This window comes from Charadrius vociferus, unplaced genomic scaffold, assembly GCF_000708025.1.
Source record: "Charadrius vociferus isolate BGI_N301 unplaced genomic scaffold, ASM70802v2 scaffold200, whole genome shotgun sequence".
In the NCBI taxonomy this organism is placed as follows: Eukaryota; Metazoa; Chordata; class Aves; order Charadriiformes; family Charadriidae; genus Charadrius; species Charadrius vociferus.
The window spans coordinates 348,837-370,932 of NW_009646515.1; the positions used below are offsets into that span (position 1 = coordinate 348,837).

Below are 22,096 nucleotides of genomic sequence, written 5' to 3' on the forward strand. Positions count from 1 at the left end.
CCCGTCGGTGGGGACGGGGGGAGCTAGGCGGGGGCCCCCCGGTACCGCCAGCCCCGGGGCACACCCCCACCCTGCGGCTCCCCGCGGCTCAAGGGCCTCCGCCGCCCCCGCTCCGCTCCCCCGCGGTACCCTGGGCCGCGGCGGAGGGGTGTGGATCGCCTCCCCCTCCCACACACATCGCTGGTGGAGGCCTTCGTGCAGGGAGAAGGCTTGAGTAAAGGAACAGCTTCGCCTGTTGGAGGGGTGTGTCGTGCCCTGGTGTCTTCACCCGGGGAGTGCTGCTATGGGTCTGGGTTGGTTTTTTTGTTTTATGTTTTAAAAAAGGTAGCCTTAGCAGCAAAACTCCCTTGGTGTGGTGAGACTAGCATGCGGTGGCAACTGGAGAACTGAAGGTAGACCAGTTTAGTGAATGTTTAGGGGCTACAGGAGAAGTTACGAGTACTTATTGGCACTTTAACCAAAGCTTTAGCTGAACTAAGCAGTTACAGATGGGTTTAAGATGAGTAAAGTGTGTTTGTTCCCTGTTCAACAACTGTAAAAGAAAAATTGCTTCTCGTCTAGCTAGCTACAACTCCAATGTAGTTTGCACAGTGATGCAAAACGAGGAACACAAGTTTGAGGTGACCGGAGCAAAATGGCTCTGAAGCATATCTTTCCATATGCAAATGGTAACACAGCTCAGTTTAGCTAGTATGGAAAATGATCGGGGTGAAGAAGCATTAAAAGTCATTCTTCCCTACCCCTTTTTACTTTATTTTTTCACGTATCTTTGTTTTGCATCTCTTTGAAACTATATTTGTTAACTACAATCTATGGCATACATCACTTCTGTGTTGTTTTTCATGCAGCTTGCTGCCCAGTCTTTTCCACAGTTCTGAAACAGTCCTAGGCAATTGATAAAGATAGAAGTTTGGAAGGGACGCAGTTCTCTTATTTCATCTTCATGTTTCTGCATTTCTGAGATTCTTTTTAAGTAGCAGTTATTGACAACAGGGAACATTTAAGTTGCTAACAATTCTGTGCACAGGATGCTGCCTCACTGGAGATTAAAAAAAAAAAGGATGTTTAAAATATGATCCAAGTAAATAGCTGCAATTGTTCCTTTCAGTTGTCTTATTTTTCATAATTGTTACTAAATGAACAGCATTTCTTTAAGTATCTCTTCTGTTGTCACTGTGTGAGAAATGATGCGTACATACAGAATTATGTACTTCGTGAAGTAGTGTGGGGTAATGGGGTTTGATTTGGTTGAACTAATCTGTAATAAGGCGGGTCTGTAACTGGCTACAGGAAAGAATTCTGGTTTACTATAGTAGATTCTTAGACAAAATTAATCCAAAGTACAGCTCTGTATTCGGTGCTGAAGTGTTTTGGTTTTTTGTGGTTTTCTTTTTTTTACTGGTGCTCTGAAATGCTGGACCAGTATCATCTGAAGGGTTAGTCTGAGATGGTTCTTTACTGTGCTTTGCTTTGGGCTATCTGAACTGCAGCAGATTATCTGTGTAGTTTGGTCAAATACTTGTCTTGTAAATCAATCCTAATCTGGTAATCACTCTGATTGTTCAGGAGGAGAAGAAAGACTTTGTATTTTCAGGGGAAGAATAAATATTTACTCTTACAGATGTAGAAGTTCATCCCATAATTCGCTCTGGAAGTGAGAATTTGGTTCTCATTTGACCCATGGATTCATGGATTTGTGTCTGTATATGTCTTGTCTGTGACACCAGCGAAGATGGTGGTGGAAAGGCTTCTTTTGTAAGGACTTGGACATCACTGTTATAACGCATAACTCTAGAAATATGTGCATGACTACTAACCACTGGGGTCGCTGTGTGGAAAGACTCCCCTACCACATAAAGAATTTTACTGGTAAAACTGACCCTTATATATTATTTTTTTAGCTCATTATCACATCACTGCAAAGGTTAGTTTGTCAACATGAACTAATAATAGAAAGATTGCTGGATACATATTCTTAATAAAGACATAGGTTTGCAAGAGGGAGGGAAACCTTCTTGGTCATTTGAAAGTGGAAGTGTTGTTTTTCCACCATTAATTCTATTTTTCTAAGGCTAAGTACCACCTTTTATTGAGGTTTTTAAGTACCTTAGTTCAGAAGAATGTTTCCCCTTAATGAAAATAAAAAGCATTTTGCTCTTCTGACTGGTTCCAAGACTGGTCAAAACCACTTTGCCCAACAATACCAAAATGTTGCTGGATAGCAAATGTTTCAGCACCTTTTGCACATCAAACAATTGCATATGAGAAAGTTTCCAGGGATACATAAAACAACCAATAAAAGCTGGTAGGAAGGAAACAAACCAGTAGGCTGCTGCTTCCTCTACTGTTGTAAGGGGGATATGTGTCTATATCTGAAGTGTAGAATATAGGCTTTTTTATACAACGTGAAGCATGCGATGGGTTGTAAAGCCTGATAGCAGATATGAAAGATGCTAGCAAGTACTTGAGTGAAGCTTGGTTGCCACCATTCTGTGGCTTATAAATGGAAGTTACATATAAAAAACCTGGCTTGCTAAGGGCTGGCTAGGCATCTGCGTATTTCAGTGTTGATTTGGTGATATCATAAAGAGTATTTTATACGCCACAAAGAACAGTCAGCTTTCCAAAAAGTGACGTGAATGTTCCAAAGTAATTCATTCTACCAGGGGCAAACAACTGTGTTAGAACAACTAAAATTTTTTTTGCATGGTAAGGTTATTTCTTACATTTCTAACCCCTAAGGAAACTGAAATTTTTGTGAAGTCTTGAAGGAAGGTGTTTTTTTGATTATTTGAAACAGAAGTGCTGGGTTTTTTAAGTCCCTTGTATAAAAGTCAAAGTTGATTTTCTGGAATAACTAAAATGTTCTTACCATGCCACATGCTTTGCATTCTTACTAATGCCTCAAATATATCTTTGATAGTTACTGTGCAGTTTAGATCTACCGTTACTACTGCGAACCCTAGAAATAGAATACAATAGACTATTTCAGTTGGAAGTGACCTACAATGATAATCTAGTCCAACTGCCTGACCACTTCAGGGCTGACCAAAAGTTAAAGCATATTGTTAAGGGCATTGTCCAAATGCCTCTTAAACACTGACAGACTTGGGGCATCGACCACCTCTCTAGGAAGTCTGTTCCAGTGTTTGACCACCACCTCAGTAAAGAAATGTTTCTTAATGTCCACTCTAATTCCCCCCGGTGCACCTTTAAACCATTCCCACTGGAATCCTATCACTGGATCCCAAGGAGAGGAGCTCAGCACCTCCCTCTCCACTTCCCTCCTCAGGAAGCTGTAGAGAACAATGAGATTACCCCTCAGCCTCTTTTTCTCCAGACTAGGCAAGCCCGGAGTCCTCAGCCGCTCCTCATAGGACATACCTTCCAACCTTTTCACCGTCTTTGTTGCCCTCTGGATGCATTCAAGGACCTTCACATCCTTCTTATATTCTTAAATTGAGTACTGCACACAGTACTCAAGGGGAGGCCACACCAACACTGAATACAGCAAATTCATCCCCTCTTTTGACTGACTGGTCATGCTGGGTTTGATGCACCCCAGCATGCTGTTTGCCCTCTTGGCTGCCAGCGCACACTGCTGACTCCTGTTGAGCCTGCTGCCCACCAGCACCCCAGATCCCTTTCTGCAGGGCTGCTCTCCAGCCGCTCATCTCACAATTTGTACTTGTGCTTAGCATTATTCCATCCTAGGTGCAGAATCCGGCACTTATTCTTGTGAAATTTCATGCCATTGATGATTGCCTAATGCTCCAATCTACCTAGATCCCTCTGCAATTACTATATTATTATATTTACTATGGCACTTGCAGACATTTTATCATTGTGTGTACCATAACTGTGGTATTACAGTCATAATACAACTGTTCAAATGTAATAAAGCCCTTGTGACATCATGTCATTATCTGAGAAATAAACAATACCAATGCTGCTTTAAGATCCTTTGTCAATAAACTGATACTTAATGTTTCTGATGGTTTGTGAGATACATCTTGCTGCTTGCAGGCTTGTTCACTTTAATTTAAAATGAACAATACCATGCAGCTACCCATGCTACATAGTTCTTTCGCTGCCACCTTTCTTCGCTTCAGCACTGCTAATATAAAAAAATGCTAGTTAGTCTTTGGAAATATTTGTTACTGCTGTTCTGACACTGAACATACTCAGGAAAAATAAGCAAACAGAGCCACAGTGGAGCTAAAAAGAAGAACACAATGCAAAATAGAAAAGGGCGAATGTCAAGAGCAGGCTTCTATCTTAAAACTTCTGAAGGAATCTCAAGTGTTACTTGCTGAAATTTTTCATGCATGTGCTGCCTTACTTCATGAGACTTTATTGTGCATGTTGATTTTCTTAAATAATATAATTCTTTTTAAATACTGTTGCTAAAGTTATTTTATTGCTTAATGTCTCCCGAATACTTAAATGAAATTAGGAAAGACACGTTGCTTTAGAAAATTAATTGGAAAGCAGCATTTCAAGGACTGTTAGGAATGGTTGATTTAGTAAACAAGGCTCATGCATAAAAGTTTGTTTCACAGAAAGTTATGATCAAACATACAGTTTGATCATCATCACTGAATAATACAAACTGGAAAAGAATAAATAAGATTTTAGGAGTTCTTTGTAGACCAGAAGCTGGGTTAAATTATTTTGAAAGAAGCTTTCAAGTAGGTATACAAATGTCTAAATAGAAAGGAAAATAAATCTAGTAAGAGAACTGGATGTAAAGAGATCTTTTTTCAGGTCTTTCTCTTCTTGTCTGTGAAAGGTTACCTCTTCAATTTTGCCACTGCTGCTACAAAAAAGATATCTGAATCCGTTGCCGAAACAGCACAGACGATAAAGAAGTCTGTAGAAGATGGAAAAATTGACAGTATCATTGATAAGGTATTTTATTTCTAGATACTGATCTGAAAGATCTGTTTGCTTCCTGTTGTTGTATTGTGGCAAATTTGGCAAGTGATAGCATTTCTTTAAGCTGGCTTTAGGAATTCTGTATTTCAAGAGCAGATCTCTCTTGTCATGATAAATGATGCGACTGAAACTTTTATTCAGGGTAGACATGCCAAAAAACGGTCACTCTCCTTTACTCGGTGCTGCACTTGTGTTCCTTTCCTTCAGGATGTAAATACACTGGAGAATGATTAGAAGAAAATACGAAAAAGGCTGACATAGGAAGAAAGGCTGGAAGAATGAGTAGAGACAGGCAGTTGGGGGATGTCTGGGAGATGTGTGGGTTAGTTTTTTTCCCTAGTTTATTTAGGTGGAAAGAGGAATGCTATAGCTTGAACCATAAATGCATCTCTGAAGCAAGATTCAAAATTAGGTCACCTTTGTGGATGTTGTATGCTAAGACCCTAGAGCTATACAGGTAGAGTTTCCTAAGACCCAGTGAGTTAGTGAAACAGCTCACTATTGTCCTGTTCTTTCCCTCACCCCGACTTGTCTCTTGCCCTCCCTGTTCCTGGCTGCCAGCTCCAGTTGCTTAACTTCTGCCAGCAAGCGTTCTTCCAGTGCTTTAACTCATGAACTTGGCAGAAAGGGGGCGGAAGCAGCAGTAAGTGCTATGTAGTGTTGTGTGCTTTTTAGTGAGGGTAGAGGGGAAGGGAACTGGCCAAAAAACACACAGCTGTCGTGGGACAGTGCATCCAGGGGTGACAGATGTGAGAGATGCAGCCAGACCCCTCCTTCTGCTCCTGTCTGACACCCCTTCAAGGCAACTAATGTGTTGCCTTTTTTTTTTTTAATACAATAAAGTTCAGTTTCTTAATAAAATTAGTGTTCGTGTTGTCTTCCAAATTAATCATCAAATGACACTTCTAAATTCCTGTTATGATTGAATTTTGTCTCCAGAATTCATTGAATTTTAGTGACAATGGTGTATATGTAATAGCAGAGTTATATGTCCTACTACAGTATATTAGAGTCTAACGTGATTTTGATCCACATCAAAAAGGAAAAATAAGAAAGAAGGTAATTTGGTAATTTAATACACAAATAATAATGTTCATATGAAACTGTAGCTAAGTACCTACAGCATATTTTATGCTTAAAATACCATTTTCTGTGAATGCCTTAGAGTAATATGAATTCACTGTTCTGACTAATAAGTTTACATATGGGAGAAATGGGATTATAGCAGTATCATTGTAAAGTTTTTTTCTTACACCATATAAATTATTTTATTCCATAAATATAGAAAATTCATATAACTTACAACCAGGAGGAATCACAATGATCTACTTTTGTAACAGGTGCTACAGTAGTTCTTTCACTGATGTTAATCTTAAACTGAAATGATGGGTTTTTGAAGGAAAAATAAAAAGAATTTATCAGGATTTAGTTTGAAGACTTGCATGCTTTGTGGCAACTTGTTAAGCCATAGACCTCACTGCATAAAATGTGTATTTTGTGAGTGGTTTAAGTATTAATTTCTAGCTTCATGGGTTTTTCCCTCTGCTTTCAACTACAGAACAACATTTGCAGTGTTACTTCTAGATTATGGCATGCTGACTTCTGAGATCATTCTCCATTTTTTAATTCTAAATTTAATATAGGATATTTCTGAACATAATTTTTTGATGAAAATTTGTCAACAACATAAATGGAGAAATTATTTTATTTCAGCTAAGCAGACATTCTTAAAATCATACTTAACAATTTTACAAGTCCGATTTATTGCAATGGATATATTCCATAGGTAACTCTTGAAACTTACTGTAAGGCCAAGGGTATCCTTAAATGTTTAATGCTTTAAAAACATGTTTAAATAAGTCTAAACAGTCTATGTTATCTGTATTTGATATGGTAAGGTGGTAAGTGTGTATGCATAGTATACTGATATTCAAATTATCAGCTACGATTTTCCTTCTCTTTTTTTTTGTCCCCTGAACTTGATAAAACTATAAATGTAATTTTGAAAGCATACACAATAGGTTAAACTTTTAAAGGCGAAATCAAATGTTTTGGTAAATGGGAATGTATGACTTACATGAAACACCTTTAATTTACAGAAAGGGCCACCAGGGATATAAGAATATGATCCTGCACTGTATTTGAAAGCACTTTCAGAGTGAACATGAAACAAGAGGAGTGAATTTTCTTTTTTTATTGTGGTTCCCTAATTTTTATTTTAGACAATTATTGGAGATTTTCAGAAGGAACAGAAGAAATTTGTCCAAGAGCAGCAAACAAAAAAATCAGGTAATGTATGCTTTTTTGATAATGCATAATATTGCATAAGCTAAAACTTGCTGGAAACTGGATAATTGAGCTATATCTAAACCTAATCTATCAAAACTCTGATTAATGAAACACATTACGGCAGAACTTAACATATATTGTGGAACAGGAAGATGACATTTTTAAGTGAGGTTAGTGTTACATTATCTAGGTGGTTTAGATTTTCTTTTTTTACCAAATTGGGCTTTGTGAAATTAACTCAAAGATCACTGTGCTAGCAAAGCTGATCTCTTATTGTTGTTTTGAAACTTAAACCTGTGTATTTATTGAAAAGAGGTATGCTGATTACTTTTGAGCATTAGGGATCATGTCGTACTTTCATAACGACATGAAAAACACGGGTTAGGGTGTGCACTATAGTATTTAATTAGTATTGCTGTAGGAGTTGCTCTGCTTACATTAAAGGCATAATTGCTCTTTTGCTTTCCCATAAATCATTTGCTTTATAATTATCTGTGATCTAAATCCTTTGAGTTACCCACCCATGTACTATTGACATCAGTGGATCTATTGAGACTTTAAAATAAGCCAAATTTTTTTTTTTACATTGTGTTTAATCTCTTTTAATGTGTTACCTGAATGCAGTAATTTCTGACAGTTAATCTATTGTTCATCTTGAGAATGAGCTGGTTTTAAATGGATTGTGATAAAAATTTTCATATTGTCTGTAGTTAATATCTTACTCTGGTTTCTTCTTGCAAGACTTCTTATGTGATTGCGTTGTCTGTATTTCTGTCTTTTTTTGTCCCGTAGCAAACTTTGGCATCTGTTAATGTATTTCTACAAGTTTCATGAAAATAGGTAGCTAGATTGCCGAAAGAAGGAGTAACAGATGGCCTAACTGAAAGAAGCATTAGCATCAGGTGTGAATCCATGTGGGTGAAAGATCTTGCTGATGTCAGGTGCATAGGCAAATAAGCATTGTTGGTTTAAGTGCACAAGAACTATTTGTTAACTGTTACAGATGCATCATAATGTCTCTGTAGGCTGAATCTGCACTGACAGTGAAGAGATTAATAGATTTCTACACATCTACAATATTTTATTTTCCTCTATGTACAGCCTACGGAACTATTGTGGAAGTATTTGTGTAAATATATAGATCGGCTGAACTTGAGTATGCTTATTCAGCGTGTAGCATGTTGTAATTTATAACAAATTTATAACTTATTTTTCTCCATCGCTAAAGAATTGCTGTCTTCTGGGTGTTAGCAAATTAATACAATAGTAAATGATTTTGAAAACTTATTTTAGATAAAGTTTACATGTTTGAAGTGAATCTAGACATTTCTATTTGCGTGCGGCTTAACCAGGTATACAGCACTACTTCAGTTAACGAAAGTATGAGTCACCAAGTTCTGACTCATGCACACTGCAAAGAAATCCCCACAGTTGCTTTACAAAACCAGAAAATTATTTATTCTTTTTTTTACCTCTGATGAGCAAAGATCCATTCTTAGACTTTCTCTTTTATGCCATGAGCTTAGTTTAGGGAAAAGGAACAATGAATTGGCTTACTGATGTAAGTCTGCTCATTTTTGTGACATCATATGCTACTTTATGTGAGGTTTGGGTGGTTGGTTTTTTTTAAGTAATACACATGTAAGTATTTTCTTCCTGTCAATAACAGAGGCAGCAGTGCCTCCCTGGGTAGACAGCAATGAAGAAGAGACAATTCAACAACAAATACTGGCCTTATCAGCAGTAAGTATTTAGTTTCGTGGAAGATCTGAAATTTTTCTGTTAGAGAGGTTAAAACCTCCCTTATTTTTTAAAGTAATTTTGGCTGGCATTATTAAATTATGTATTTTTTAGTATATGTCTTTTAATGTGTCTGTCACTGCACTAATTATCTGCAAGCATAAATAGTTCTTTCAGTATCAACTTGAGCCAAAGTAGATCACCAATATAATTTTTTCATTTTTATAAAGGCTTTGCAGCTTTGTGGTATTGTAGAATTATGTGGGAAGTGGGATTGCTTTGCTGGTCTTGTGTGTGGAATATGATATCCATTTTCTGATAACGGTTAATGACCATAAATATGTTCTTCAAAGGATAAACGAAATTTTCTGCGGGATCCTCCAGCAGGTGTGCAGTTTAATTTTGACTTTGATCAAATGTACCCTGTTGCAATGGTGATGTTACAAGAAGATCAGCTTCTCAATAGGATGAGGTTTGATCTCGTTCCCAAACAGTAAGTAATTTCTGCTGGTAACTGTGTATGGTTGTACTTTTTAATGTGTCTGTAAATATTCATAAATTACTCCTTTTCACTTCCTTAAATTCTTTCTTTATATACTTCCTCTGTATGTATTTTATATCTGCTAATTTCAAATGGTATGGAATGTTGCATGTGCATTGTAGTTTAGCAATTAGAGAAAAGAACAGAAGTAGATCTGTTAGAAATTCAGAACCTGTTGACTGAAGTATGGGAGAGGCTTTAAATTTTTCTGTGTACAGTGTGCTAAATTAATTGAAAATCTTTTTCCCGAACAAAGGTACATGCAGCAACAAAAATGTTCAGATCTATTGGTGTAACTGACACCCCAAAAAGGTCATTAGAGATAGTCAGAAGCCCCCTGGAGAAATGGTGAAAGAATGCATCACAAAACAGCAGCAATGCAAGCAAGAAAAACTGGTTTTGAATAGGCAACGGGAAAAGCTCTGTGTTGTGACTGCCTTCCTTCTAGTGGACCTAACTAAAAGATCCATAAGGTCTTTGTCCCAGCAGTTTTGGCCTGTTGCAGTATGGCTTCTTGATCCCAGCTTTATTCCAGTGCTGTTCTCCTTCCTTGTCCAGTCCAGGACTCTACTCCTTAAGCTTGTTTCACAGGTCAAAGTTCTTTTTAAGCAGGAGTTCCCAACATTAGTCTCTTGTCTGAGGATGGAAACAGGAAAGAAATCTTTCATTAGTCTTTTGTCTGAGGATGGAAACAGGAAAGAAAACATATTTCTTCGTGCACTTTGCTGTCTTAAATCTCCTCCTTTTATAAACCTTCCCAGCTCCTTATGTTATTTACTCCATTCCCTGCTGTTCTTTGCTGCTGTCAGTCCTAAAGCTCTGCCCATATTCTAGGTCTTCATCAGATTTGCCTCTGATGCTCTGTCTTTAGCGTCTGGTCATGCTATCCTTACCTGTCCTACCCCATTGCTTAACTTATTTTTTTTCTGTTCTTAGTCTCAGTAGTCACCGTTTGCCTGAATGGGGAGAAGGTAACTTCACTCTCTTTCTTTCTTACTTGACCTACACACCTTCCTCCCCACAGGCCTTGCTATTTCTGACTTTTCTTCCCTCTGGGTTAAAGTTGGGTTTTTTCCTTGCTTACCTGGAGGATTATCAGAAGGAAACATGACCTAAGAAATGGGATAGTCTCCTGCTTATCAGAGCTGGTTGTTTGCGAGAAGTTACGGAAGGTTCTGCAGACATGCTGAAAGATGTGAAGATAGTGAAATAGTTCAGCTGCAATCTAGGAATTGCCTCTGCTTGTAGATCAAAGATGTTCCAGTTCCACCTCAGGTCTAGGAAAGATGTAGATGAATATAGTTTGACAATGATAAAATGTTGGTTTTGGAGCATAAGTGAACAGAACAGGGTTATTTGGCATGTTGGGTTTGTTTATGTATTTGGCAAGAGAGATGGAACAGCGTAATATTTTTCCAAACTATGTATTGCTGCATGCTGTTAAGCTTTTTCTTAATAATGTCGTTGTTGCTGTTATTATTATTATTATATGCCCAAGTCCATTGTAACTGTCTTGTAAGAGACCAAGAACTTCTACAATGACAGTTTTTAAAAAACTGTGTTAATATCACAAATTTCTAAGTTTTTACTTAAAAGGCAGCTGTTCCTGCTCCTTCCCTCTGAGTATTTAATTTTATTTCATTGCTAGGTGGTAAAAGGAACCGTATTTCCAAACGTAGTAATCAAAATCTGTTTGCTGTCTCTAGCGTAAAAGAGGAGGTCTTCTGGAGAAATTATTTCTACAGGGTGTCCCTAATTAAACAGTCTGCACAAATCACCGCACTTGCAGCTCAACAGCAAGCAGTAGGAAAAGAAGAGAACAAAGGCAGAGAAGAGGATAGTCAACTGAAAGGTATGGAAAGGGTTTGTTTTAGCACAGCTGACTGTATACATCAAGTGACATCAAATTTTTATCCTGGATTCATAAAATCAGAGCTTCTCTCATCATTCTTGGTCTATTTTTCTAGATGGTGGAAGAGGGGGGCTCCTAAGTGCTTTTAAGTCATTTTCCAATTTCAGCCAACTTTGTCAGAAGAGTGGAAATCTCAAGAGATGAAATTTTGTACTTGGCTTATAACAGCTCAAGACCACTAGTGGTCTCTGGTGTGCTTTTTTGACTTGCCTGAAAGAAGCAGGAGGTAACTTTGGCTCACCTGATAAGACGAGAGGTACTAGCCAACCCAGCCAGCTGGCATACAGTTTGTTCTTGGCTTTTGCTTAGGCCTCAGGCCAAGCAAAGTTAGTGATACAGGAGTAGAATTACTGTGGTAGCAGAGGCAGAGACTCATGCAGGACATGGAAAGACAGACCATGTATTATAGAAATCGAGGAAGATGGGGCCCAAGAGACTACCTGGGATTCAACCTTGAGATGAAAAAGCGACTTGAAAGTAGGCATCTTCATTTACACTGATCAGTTTATACAGATTATTCTTACTGACTTACTGAACCATTGGGCATCTTTATCTGCATGCAAATAAATTCTGCAAGCAGGAACATCTGCAGCTTAAAGAGTGTAAAGCAGTTACTAAGACAAAAGGTAACTAGTACCTAATTAAATCTTAGCTTAAGATAGATATGCTCAACACCCCTGATAAGACACCTGAACAATCTTGGCAGGCTGGGTAGGCATTAGGCAGAAGGAGAAAGCCTTCACTGCACTTTGGAACAGATTCTCTTATCCTCAAAATCAATAAACTGTCAAAATCCAGAAAATCCATTAATGCTGAGGTCCTGTTGACACTGCTGGCCTGACTGACAAGCAACTGATCCCTGCAAAGTTGACTTTTTTCTCCCCTTTCAAATATAGTATCTTGCCATATTGGTATTTTTCCTCGAGTCCTTGCACTGCTAACAAGCCCATCTTTCTAATTCTAGCTCAGTTTCTAATTTCACCTTTCTTATCTTTTTACAGACTTTCTCACAGCTCTTTTGCACAATTTAGTAATTTTCTGCACAGTCTGAGCTAAGGTTACTCAGCTGGGCCTTAGCTCCTTGGACACAGGCAGCTAAGCCTTGCGGTGAAGGGGAGGTTACAAAGGGTATTACAGAGTCGGGCTTGCATGTTGCATAAAAGATGCCTTTTCAAAAAGGACTGTAGTAGTTTCCTCAAGCTTTTTTTTGTGTATGTGTGCTTTTGCTGTTAGTTTGTCTCATTCTGTTTCTCGTAGGTACTGTTCAGAGTGTGCGTGTGTGAGCATAGGCAAGGTCCCCATCTAGAATGAACAAATTAGTTTTATCTGAGTTAAAATCCAAGCAATGCTGACAGGACAGGTCACTCCAGAATCTACTGTGCAGACAAAGAGGCACTAATTCTGACTCCCTTTATCCAGGACAGTTGTCTGCTGTCCCAATGGGCTATATACAGTCAAACATTGCAGCATGTCCCCATGTTGAACAGCATGCTGTCAATCATAGAAACATTACTCACATTATTTCAGTCTATTTAAGCTTAAAAAAAATCATGGCCTCACTTGAGCATGTTACATGGAGCACAGAGGAGACTTAGGCCAAATCTATGCAAAGTGACCGTAGGCCTTGTGCCCTCCAGAGGATGCTGGCCTTTGAGGAGAGTAACTATTGCCAGCACACACCAGTGGGATGTAGGGAGCAGGATTCCCTCCCTGGGAAGATTGACAAAGACAGTATAGAAATAGCCCAACATGATTTATATGTTTACTATAACGATGTAATTCTTTTGCTCAGTACAGTTCAAAAGACTGCTTTAAGCAAAGGAGTACAGAACTTACCTTTGGTTTGATTTTCTTATGTGCCTTTAAAATATGTGCAGGTTAAAAAATGAAGTTGAGAATTACATGATAGTGAATCTTCCTACTGTTTTTGTAGTTTTGTAAGGATGTTCTTTTCTCTCTGCAGAAAGAGAAGAGCAATAGAGGAAATGTCAGAAACGTTTTGTCTTTACCTTTTAGTGCTGACTGTATTTAGGTTCATTTCCTACTTGCCTGTTCATGTCAAGTCACTTCTACACGCTACATATTCAGCTCCCAATTCTGTCATTTTCTATGAGCAAATTGTGTTTGCTGTCACACTGTGCAGGTACCATTAACTCAGGAAATTGCGGGGATTCTTATAATGGCATAAACTTTTGCAACTAACTGGCATCTAAATGCATTTGTCTAATTTTCTTTCTTTCTTGTATTACTTTATTGTTGTGATTTTGTTAAATCTCTTTTTCATTTCTGTTCCTTTGGATTTCTTATTACACCAACTGATAGGATTATATTATAGACTATTAAGAGTAGGGACTGTCTTCTCTGGTTTCTGTAGTGCCTCACAAGAGATCTTTGAATCATAGAATCGTTATGGTTGGAAGAGACCTTTAAGGTCGAGTCCAACCATTAACCTAGCACTGCCAAGTTACCTCTAAACCATGTCCCTCAGCACCACATCAACACGTCTTTTAAATACACCCAGGGATGGTGACTCAGCCACTTCCCTGAGCACCCTGTTCCAATGCTTGACAAAACTTTCAGTGGAGAAATTTTTCCTAATGTCTGATCTAAACCCCCGCAGGGATAACTTAAAGACATTTCCTCTTGTCCTATGGCTTGTTACTTGGGAGAAGAGACTGACCCCCACCTCTCTACAACCTCCTTTCCAGTAGCTGTAGAGAGTGATAAAGTCTCCCCTCAGACTCCTTTTCTTCAGGCTAAACAGCCCTGGTTCCCTCAGCCGCTCCTCATAAGACTTGTTCTCCAGACCTGTCACCAGCTTCGTTGCCCTTCTCTGGACACGCTCCAGCACCTCAGTGTCTGTCTTTTAGTGAACTGAACACAGTATTCAAGGTGCGGCCTCACCAGTGCCGAGTACAGGGGATGATCACTTCCCTAGTCCTGCTGGCCACGCTATTCCTGATACAAGCCAGGGTGCCATTGGCCTTCTTGGGACCCGAGCACGCTGCTGGCTCATATTCAGCTGGCTATCAACCAACACCCCCAGGTCCTTTTCCACCAGGCAGCTTTCCAGCCACTCTTCCCCAAGCCTGTAGCACTGCATGGGGTTGTTGTGACCCAAGTGCAGGACCCGGCACTTGGCCATGTTGAACCTCATACCATTGATCCAGCGTGTCCAGGTCCCTCTGTAGAGCTTTCCTACCCTCAAGCAGATCAACACTCCTGCCCAACTTGGTGCCATCTGCAAACTTACTGAGGGTGCACTCAATCCCCTTGTACAGATCCTTGATAAAGATATTAAACAGAACAGGCCTCAGCACTGAGCCCTGTGGAACACCACTTGTGACTGGCCACCAACTGGATTTAACTCCATTCACCACAACTCCCTGGGCACAGCCATCCAGCCAGTTTTCCACACAGTGAAATGTATGCCCATCCAAGCCAGGAGCGACCAGTTTCTCCAGGAGAATGCTGTGGGAAACAATGTCAAAAGCCTTACGAAGTCCAGGTAAACAACATCCACAGCCTTTCCCTCATCCACTAAGCAGGTCACCTTGTCATAGAAGGAAATCAGGTTAGTCAGGCAGAACCTGCCCTTCATTAACCCATGCTGACTGTGTCTGATCGCCTGGTTGTCCTGTATGTGCTGCGTGATGCCACTGAAGATGATCTGCTCCATAACCTTCCCCAGCACCAAGGTCAGACTGACAGGACTGTAGTTCCCCAGATCCTCCTTCCGCCCCTTCTTGCAGATGGGTGTCACATTTGCTATCTTACAGTTAACTGGGACCTCCCCGGTTAGCCAAGACTGCTGAGAAATGATGGAAAGTGGCTTGGTGAGCACTTCCACCAGCTCCCTCGGTACCCTTGGGTGGATCCCATCCTGCCCCATAGATTTGTGTGTCTGAGTGGTGGAGCAGGTCACTCACCATTTCCACTTGGATTATGGGAGGGTTCATTTTGCTCCCTATCCCTGTCATCCAGCGCAGGGGGCTGGGTACCCCAAGAACAACTGGTCTTACCATTAAAGACTGAGGCAAAGAAGGCATTAAGTACCTCAGCCTTTTCCTCATCCTTTGTCACTATATTTCCCCCCACATCCAATAATGGATGCAGAGTCTCCTCAGTCTTCCTTTTGTTGGAAATGTTTTTATAGAAACATTTTTATTGCCTTTTACAGCAGTAGCCAGATTTTCTCCCTGCATAGCCTCACACAATCTTTGTAGTCTTCCTGAGTGGCCTGCCACTTTTTCCGCAGGCCATAAACTTTCCTTTTCTCCCTGAGTTCCAGCCAGAGCTCTCGGTTCAGCCAAGCTGGTCTTCTTCCCCACCGGCTCGTCTTACAGCACATGGGGACGGCCAGCTCCTGCGCCTTAAAGATTTCTTTCTTGAAGAACGTCCAGCCTTCCTGGACTCCTTTGCCCTTCAGGACTGTCTCCCAAGGGACTCTGTCTACCAGTCTCCTAAACAGGTCAAAAGTGTTGAGTATTGGATCCTTTCATTTGCTACTATATTTAGTCCTCTGTAGAGAGGAAAAGGTTGGGTTTGGAAAGATTAGAAACAAATTCTGCCAAAAGATATTTTCTTCACTTTTGTTTATAAGCATATTCTGTGAACTTTGTTTACTCTCAGTATGCTTCCCCTTTCCACTGAGCTTTTTATTTGATTTCTGTTTCTGCATATCATTGCTTCACTAAATCAATTTCAGAAAAAAAGAAGGCTGCTACTGTTGTGGCTGACCAGCTAGTCAAATAGAAGTTACTCTATTGTTAATTACAGTGCTGAAGGTTTCCTTTATGTAAGCTAAATATGTAGTTAAGTGGGCAGTCTTAAACTGTAAGTTCCTAGGCCAGCATAACCTCTTTTTTTTTTTTTTTTTTCAATACTCACATTTGCCAAACTATAGCTGTTTTAATTGAAGTGTCTCAACTCTGCAGGAGAGGTGGCAACTGACCCTATTGAATAACAAAACTGTTATCTTTGAGTCATCCAAACCCTTGGAAATTGCCATTCAGAGAGAAAGTTGCTGGATAATACCCAAAGAGTTATTCTAGTAAAATTGCCGTTGTGACTGAAAACAAATCATATCATTATTTAAAAAAAAAAAACAAAAACAAAAAAAACCCAACAACAAAACAACCAGGGGAAAAAAAAGCGCACTGTCTTTTGTCCTGTTGTGGATCTCATACAATTCAGGTGACCAGTGTAGGATATGCAGATAGATTTACTGTCCTAATGACTGTACATTCTTTAATGGAAAAGATACATTTACCAGACTGTGGTAAATACATGTTTTGTTTGATTCAAAAATTGCATATATTTGGGAAGCTCTGAATCATCTGTGTTATTTTTGATTTAAATAACCTTTTTGAAGGTTGGATTCCCTAATTAGAGGCTAAAACTGGAAGTAATTGCCTGTTGGTGACTCTTCATAGTGTTCAGAGTTTCTTCTTAAAGCTGACTGATGTCTATAAAATAGAATTAATTGCCTTCCATTTTTATCTCTGTCTGTCTCCTCCTTACCTGCTGTTTTCATAAAGTTAAATTAGCATGGTTGATGTGAAAGGAAAAAAAGAAGGGACAAATGGAAGATTTGTCCACTAGACAAATGTTCTGGTGTAGAGACTGCAGAAGATCTACACCAAAAGGCAAAGTTCTAGGCCTTCTCCAGGTATTAGTAACTATTTACTTGGGAATGAAGTTACCTTGGGGGCGGAGAGCACATCAGCAGTGGAGATGACACCAGACCAGTAGATCCAGAACAGCACTAACAGTACGTTTGTCACATCAGACTGGTGCATGGCCCAGTGCAGAGCTGCTGTGCCACTTCTGCCTGAGAGCAGCAGATGGAGCTTGGTGCTTTGGGCACTTGGTGCTGAACAGTGAAGAGTTAGTGCAGTGTTCTACAGCCTCCCCGAGCAGGCAGTGCTGGAGCCTCTTTGGCTGTGGTGTTGGGTGTAGTAACACAGCTTCTGAAGATTGGGAAGGGGAAGGAAGACAGAGGATGGACAGGGTACTGGGCGTTGAGTAGATGAGCTGTATTAGCAGTGACGGCTACCAGTTAGAGAATTATTTTAATTAGAACTGATCTTAATTTTAAAAATTAAACCTGAAAAAATTCCCCCTTCAGAAATTGCTGAGTAAGCAGGAAGGTTCCACCCGGGCACACTGCAGTAAGCAGAGCTGCAAGCTCAGAGCCGCTTTGCATGTTTAAACAAATAGAACTGCTAAGCAAGCACTCCATCACTACCACAGCCTGCCCTGTATGTTAATTGGTCTTGCAGCCACCTGGCTCTTTACTGTGACTGCTCTATCCTACCAGTTGCACGAGGAAGAAAGCTGGCGTGTTCCTTTACCTGCCAAGAAAAAGATCTGTCCTTGCTTGTAAACAATGGTTGTCTTCCCAGCACCGTGCTACTAAATACAGAATGCACAGTGAGTTTTCTTAGGAAATCAGGAACAGCTTCTAGGGTTTATGTTTTTCAGTGACTTCCTCTGCCTGTGTGAAAGAAGGTGAGGCCGCAGAGGACTCTTCTCGTGTGTATTTAGGGGTGTGCACACAGATGTAGTCTGGTATGCCTAAGAGCTAACCAGTGCCCATGTCAGTAGTAGTACCCAACCAGGGGAGTTTGGGAACTTCTGTGATAGGCAGTAACTAGATTTCATGACCAGGTCTACACCTTTGTAACTCTAAATATCTTGTCACATGCAGTGCAATCTGCCTTTTATAGAAGACATCCTTTCAGGTTAGCAGCTGTTCCTATACACGTAGTTCTTTGGATTGTTTTGAGGGGCAGGGGCATTCCCGTGATTTAACTTTGGAGTCATAACCAGGAAACGGTTTGCTAAATTTGCCTTCCTTAATTAAGAATAGAAAATTGCTTCTCTTCCATTTTGTTGTTGCAAATGCTTCACCTATGGCTGAATTCAGCCTTTAACCACCAGGATTCCTTAAAACTTAAAATACAGTATTTCCTTGTACATTTAGTAGCTATGGAGATTAAATGAAATCTTTATATATTTAACTGTAATCTACCTTTTCTTTTTTCCATCTTGATAGAAACAGTACGGCCAAAAACACCGCCTGTTACAATAAAGCCTCAAATAAAATCTCAAGAGGTAAAAATGCAGTTATATTTTATCTGGTATTTAGTATGTGAAACTGTTACTTAATAGATAATTATGCAGCCTTTTGAGTAAGTTGTGCTATGAAACCATAATAATATAATATCTGACAGTCCTAACCTGCTGCTGTTCTGTTGTGATATTAGTTTTTAGTGCATACACTTTAAACCCATTTTCAGTGGAAGAAACTAGTTTATCTAAAGAATACTTTCATTAGTACCCTGTACATCATAATAAAATATGTTTTTACTCTGAAGAGTGACATTTCCAAAATGTTCGGAGTAGAAGGTTTCCATTGTGTTTAGACATGAGGAGTACCTTCATAAAAATGTATTCACATGCCGTGTTCTGTCCAATTCTTCAGCAGTTGTCAGGCTTAAGAATAGGAAATCTAAACGATGCATTGCAACAGCAACGTTATTTTATTGCAACAGCAAGAAGAGTTTTGCTTGATACTGCAAAAACCTTTAACTTAGACACGTAGTGACCCTTGTTCGTTTCTGGATTGTAAAATCACTGCCAGAGAACACTCTTGGCAGAAGCAGAGCTGTGCATTCACTTGCCAATAATAAGCAGTGAACTAAATTAAGCTAGAAAGATTTCCAAAGAATAATCGTCTCTATCTTATTTGTGTGTAGAAGACTTATTGAATTGTGGTCAAAATTTAATATTAGTCTTAGGTACCATTCTAAACTACTTAGGAGTTTATTATTTTTTCTGAAGATTACAAAACCAGAATTAAAGTTGTTAAGAGAACACAAAAAGGAGCCTAGGATGAAAAGCAGATCATTTTCAGTACAACTGTTTAATATTTTTGTCTGTACAAAAATACTCTTAAAGAAAAATAGCCTATAAAAAAAAATAATTGTCAGAGTAATTCATTTGGTTTGGGTTTGTGGTGGCTCTATTTAAAAGGTAGTCAGTCACATGAGTGGAAGTATGGGTCAGTGACATTTTTTTCCCCTTTTTGGATAAACTTATACAAAACTGTCTTACTGCAGGATGAGGAAGAGATTTCCACAAGTCCAGGTGTATCAGAATTCGTGAGTGATGCTTTTGATGCCTGTAATCTGAATCAAGAAGACCTAAGAAAAGAAATGGAGCAACTGGTGCTAGACAAGAAGAAAGAGGAGACTTCAGTAGTAGAAGGTAAAGCTATTATTACCTTCTGTGTCTTAAATACAGCTATTCTAAGATAGGTTGATTTTAAAAAAAAAAAAAAAGTAATTCAATTTAAGAAAGCAGATTCATGCCTGTGCTTCAAAGTGTTTGAAATGACCTGCAATGAATTATTGCAGAAATTAATGACAATTCTCACCACAGTTGAACCATGTCTTACAAAGAACGTTAGCTGTGAGGAGTTTAAATCCAAATAACCTAAACAATTTTTAGTTGGCTCTTTTATGAAAGTGTCAGTGGAGTATTTTTTTCTGTCTACCTCCTCCTTTCCCTGCCTTGTCTTTCATACATCCTTTTGTGTATGAATTTTTCTTTCTTTAATTGATGTTGTTGTAGGTAAAGTACAGTATTTGGAAGTCAGGCTATGTTTTCTTCTTGTGACACTAGTTAAAAAGGCAATATTTGCATCAGACTGTGAACTCGCAGATGCCTCTGTAAAAAGTTTACATGCATTTGGAACAGTTAAAATTTAGCAAAGAGCTTTGAGAATGATGAGAAGGAAATAAAGTGGCGCTTATAATTAAAATAATTCAGAAGAACTAATGCCAGTTTAAAAAGCATAAAAACAATCTGTGATGATGTGCTTCTGGCCATACACAATGAACAATTTACTATGAAAACACGTATATGTAGATGCTTATAATACTATTTTCAGAATTCATCTTACAGTGTGTTTTGGATGTTGCTGAATCCTTGTTTTCTGAAACTGTTATTTTTTCCAATACATAGCGACGCTTGAAGAATTCTAGTAATATCAGTTCCTTGCATCTAGGTTTTTGATAGACGTGTTTCAATAAGTCATTAATGTGTAATTTGTTCAGAGACATCTCAGCTGGCCTTAGTGACTTGGACTATGGAATTACGTACCTTCATATCTAGGCTGAAGTACTAACCAACATGTAACGCGTCACCCATTTCCTCGCCCATACTCTTGCATATGATAGGTAGAGCTAATTAAAACAGAGATTAACAACACAGGAATGCCTTCTGACTCATTTTTTGCCCTGAAGTAGGAAATATGATTACCTTTAACCCTGATTAAATGAGCTTGCCTAGCTATAAATGTCAGTGAGGAGAATACCTGCTTCTTTTTTAAGTTATTCACAGTATTTGAGCGTGATTTTTTTTTTTATAACAGTATATCCAACAAACTTCTGAACTTCGTTCATTTTTTTTCCAGAGATTTAAAAGTACGAAGGGAGATTCAGTTGATAGTAGACTGAAAGACTGTAGGAAACGAGCTTACAAAGGGACACTTGTTACGACTAAGATCCATATTTGCTTTTTATAACTTTAGTATAGAATGCACATAAGAATATTATAGACATGTATATTAATTAATTCCTATCCATGGTCAATAAGAAGGTAAAATTTCTGATCTTGAAGTTCCTTTAATTTTTAAGGAGAAATGTCCATAAAGTTTTGCAGATACAAGAGAGATTCAGTGCAAATTCATCTAGTTTTATATAAATAAGTGATATTCTATATTATCAAGTTAATCTTGCACATCATTTATCTCTTGTAGAAGAAACTGCTGATTGGGAAAAGGAATTACAACAAGAGCTTCAAGAGTATGAGGTGGTGACAGAATCAGAAAAGCGTGATGAAAACTGGGATAAAGAAATAGAAGAAATGCTGCAAGAAGAAAATTAAGCATTTTCACAAAATCACTATAACCCTAAGCCTTTTCTGAGAACTGACATGGATTTCTGCTTTCATATTTTGCTTACAAAAGAGCTTCAAAAGACATAGAAGAATCTCAAATCGTTATAATTCCATATGGGGATACAACCAGTATTTCTGTTCTTTATATGAGCAGTTTCTGAACTTCTGCATTCTTCAAAAAAAAAAAAAAGAGAGAGACAGACACTGAAGGTTACGTGTCATAATTAAAAACAGTAACATTATTACATAAAGCAACATTTTAGTTTGAGGCATTTTTAGATGGTCAAAAAGCTCTGCAAAGAGATTTCTAAATCTAAGAATCTCAGTTTTTTTGTCTGCAGCCTTCTGTTTGGGATGTGAAAATGGATGTTGTAAGTAACTTAGTCATTGAAAATAACTCATCACATTTGCACTCTGATCCCTGTATAATCTGTAAATGTGTACTATTTTTAAGGTACTTGTAGCTAGTAGCTTTCATGTGAATTTAACTTCCTTAATGTATGTAGCCAAAGAATTTATAGAAAACCCTATTGAATAACTTCTGATAATTTGTTAAAAAAATACTAATTCAGATTTCAAAAGAAGTACTGATTAATTATTGATCAGGTATGATTAACTGGCAAACATTTAAGCATTTAAATAAGAACAGAGTTATAAACTGCTTGAATTAAACTGTTGCTTTTGTTAAATCATCACATTGAGATATT

At 38.6% G+C, this 22,096-nt stretch overlaps 1 protein-coding gene across 1 annotated transcript in view; it reads left to right on the plus strand.

Moving 5' to 3' along the window:
• Positions 1 to 21,850, plus strand: part of SYAP1 (synapse associated protein 1) — a 24,892-nt gene extending 3,042 nt beyond the window's left edge. Inside the window, exons 2-9 of the mRNA XM_009884769.1 lie at positions 4,793 to 4,911; positions 7,161 to 7,227; positions 8,897 to 8,970; positions 9,321 to 9,460; positions 11,215 to 11,360; positions 18,481 to 18,539; positions 19,547 to 19,694; positions 21,250 to 21,850. Coding sequence (XP_009883071.1) covers positions 4,793 to 4,911; positions 7,161 to 7,227; positions 8,897 to 8,970; positions 9,321 to 9,460; positions 11,215 to 11,360; positions 18,481 to 18,539; positions 19,547 to 19,694; positions 21,250 to 21,377 — 881 coding nt within the window. The 3' untranslated portion in view covers positions 21,378 to 21,850. The remainder of the gene's footprint in view (positions 1 to 4,792; positions 4,912 to 7,160; positions 7,228 to 8,896; positions 8,971 to 9,320; positions 9,461 to 11,214; positions 11,361 to 18,480; positions 18,540 to 19,546; positions 19,695 to 21,249) is intronic.
• The last annotated feature ends 246 nt before the right edge of the window (positions 21,851 to 22,096 follow it).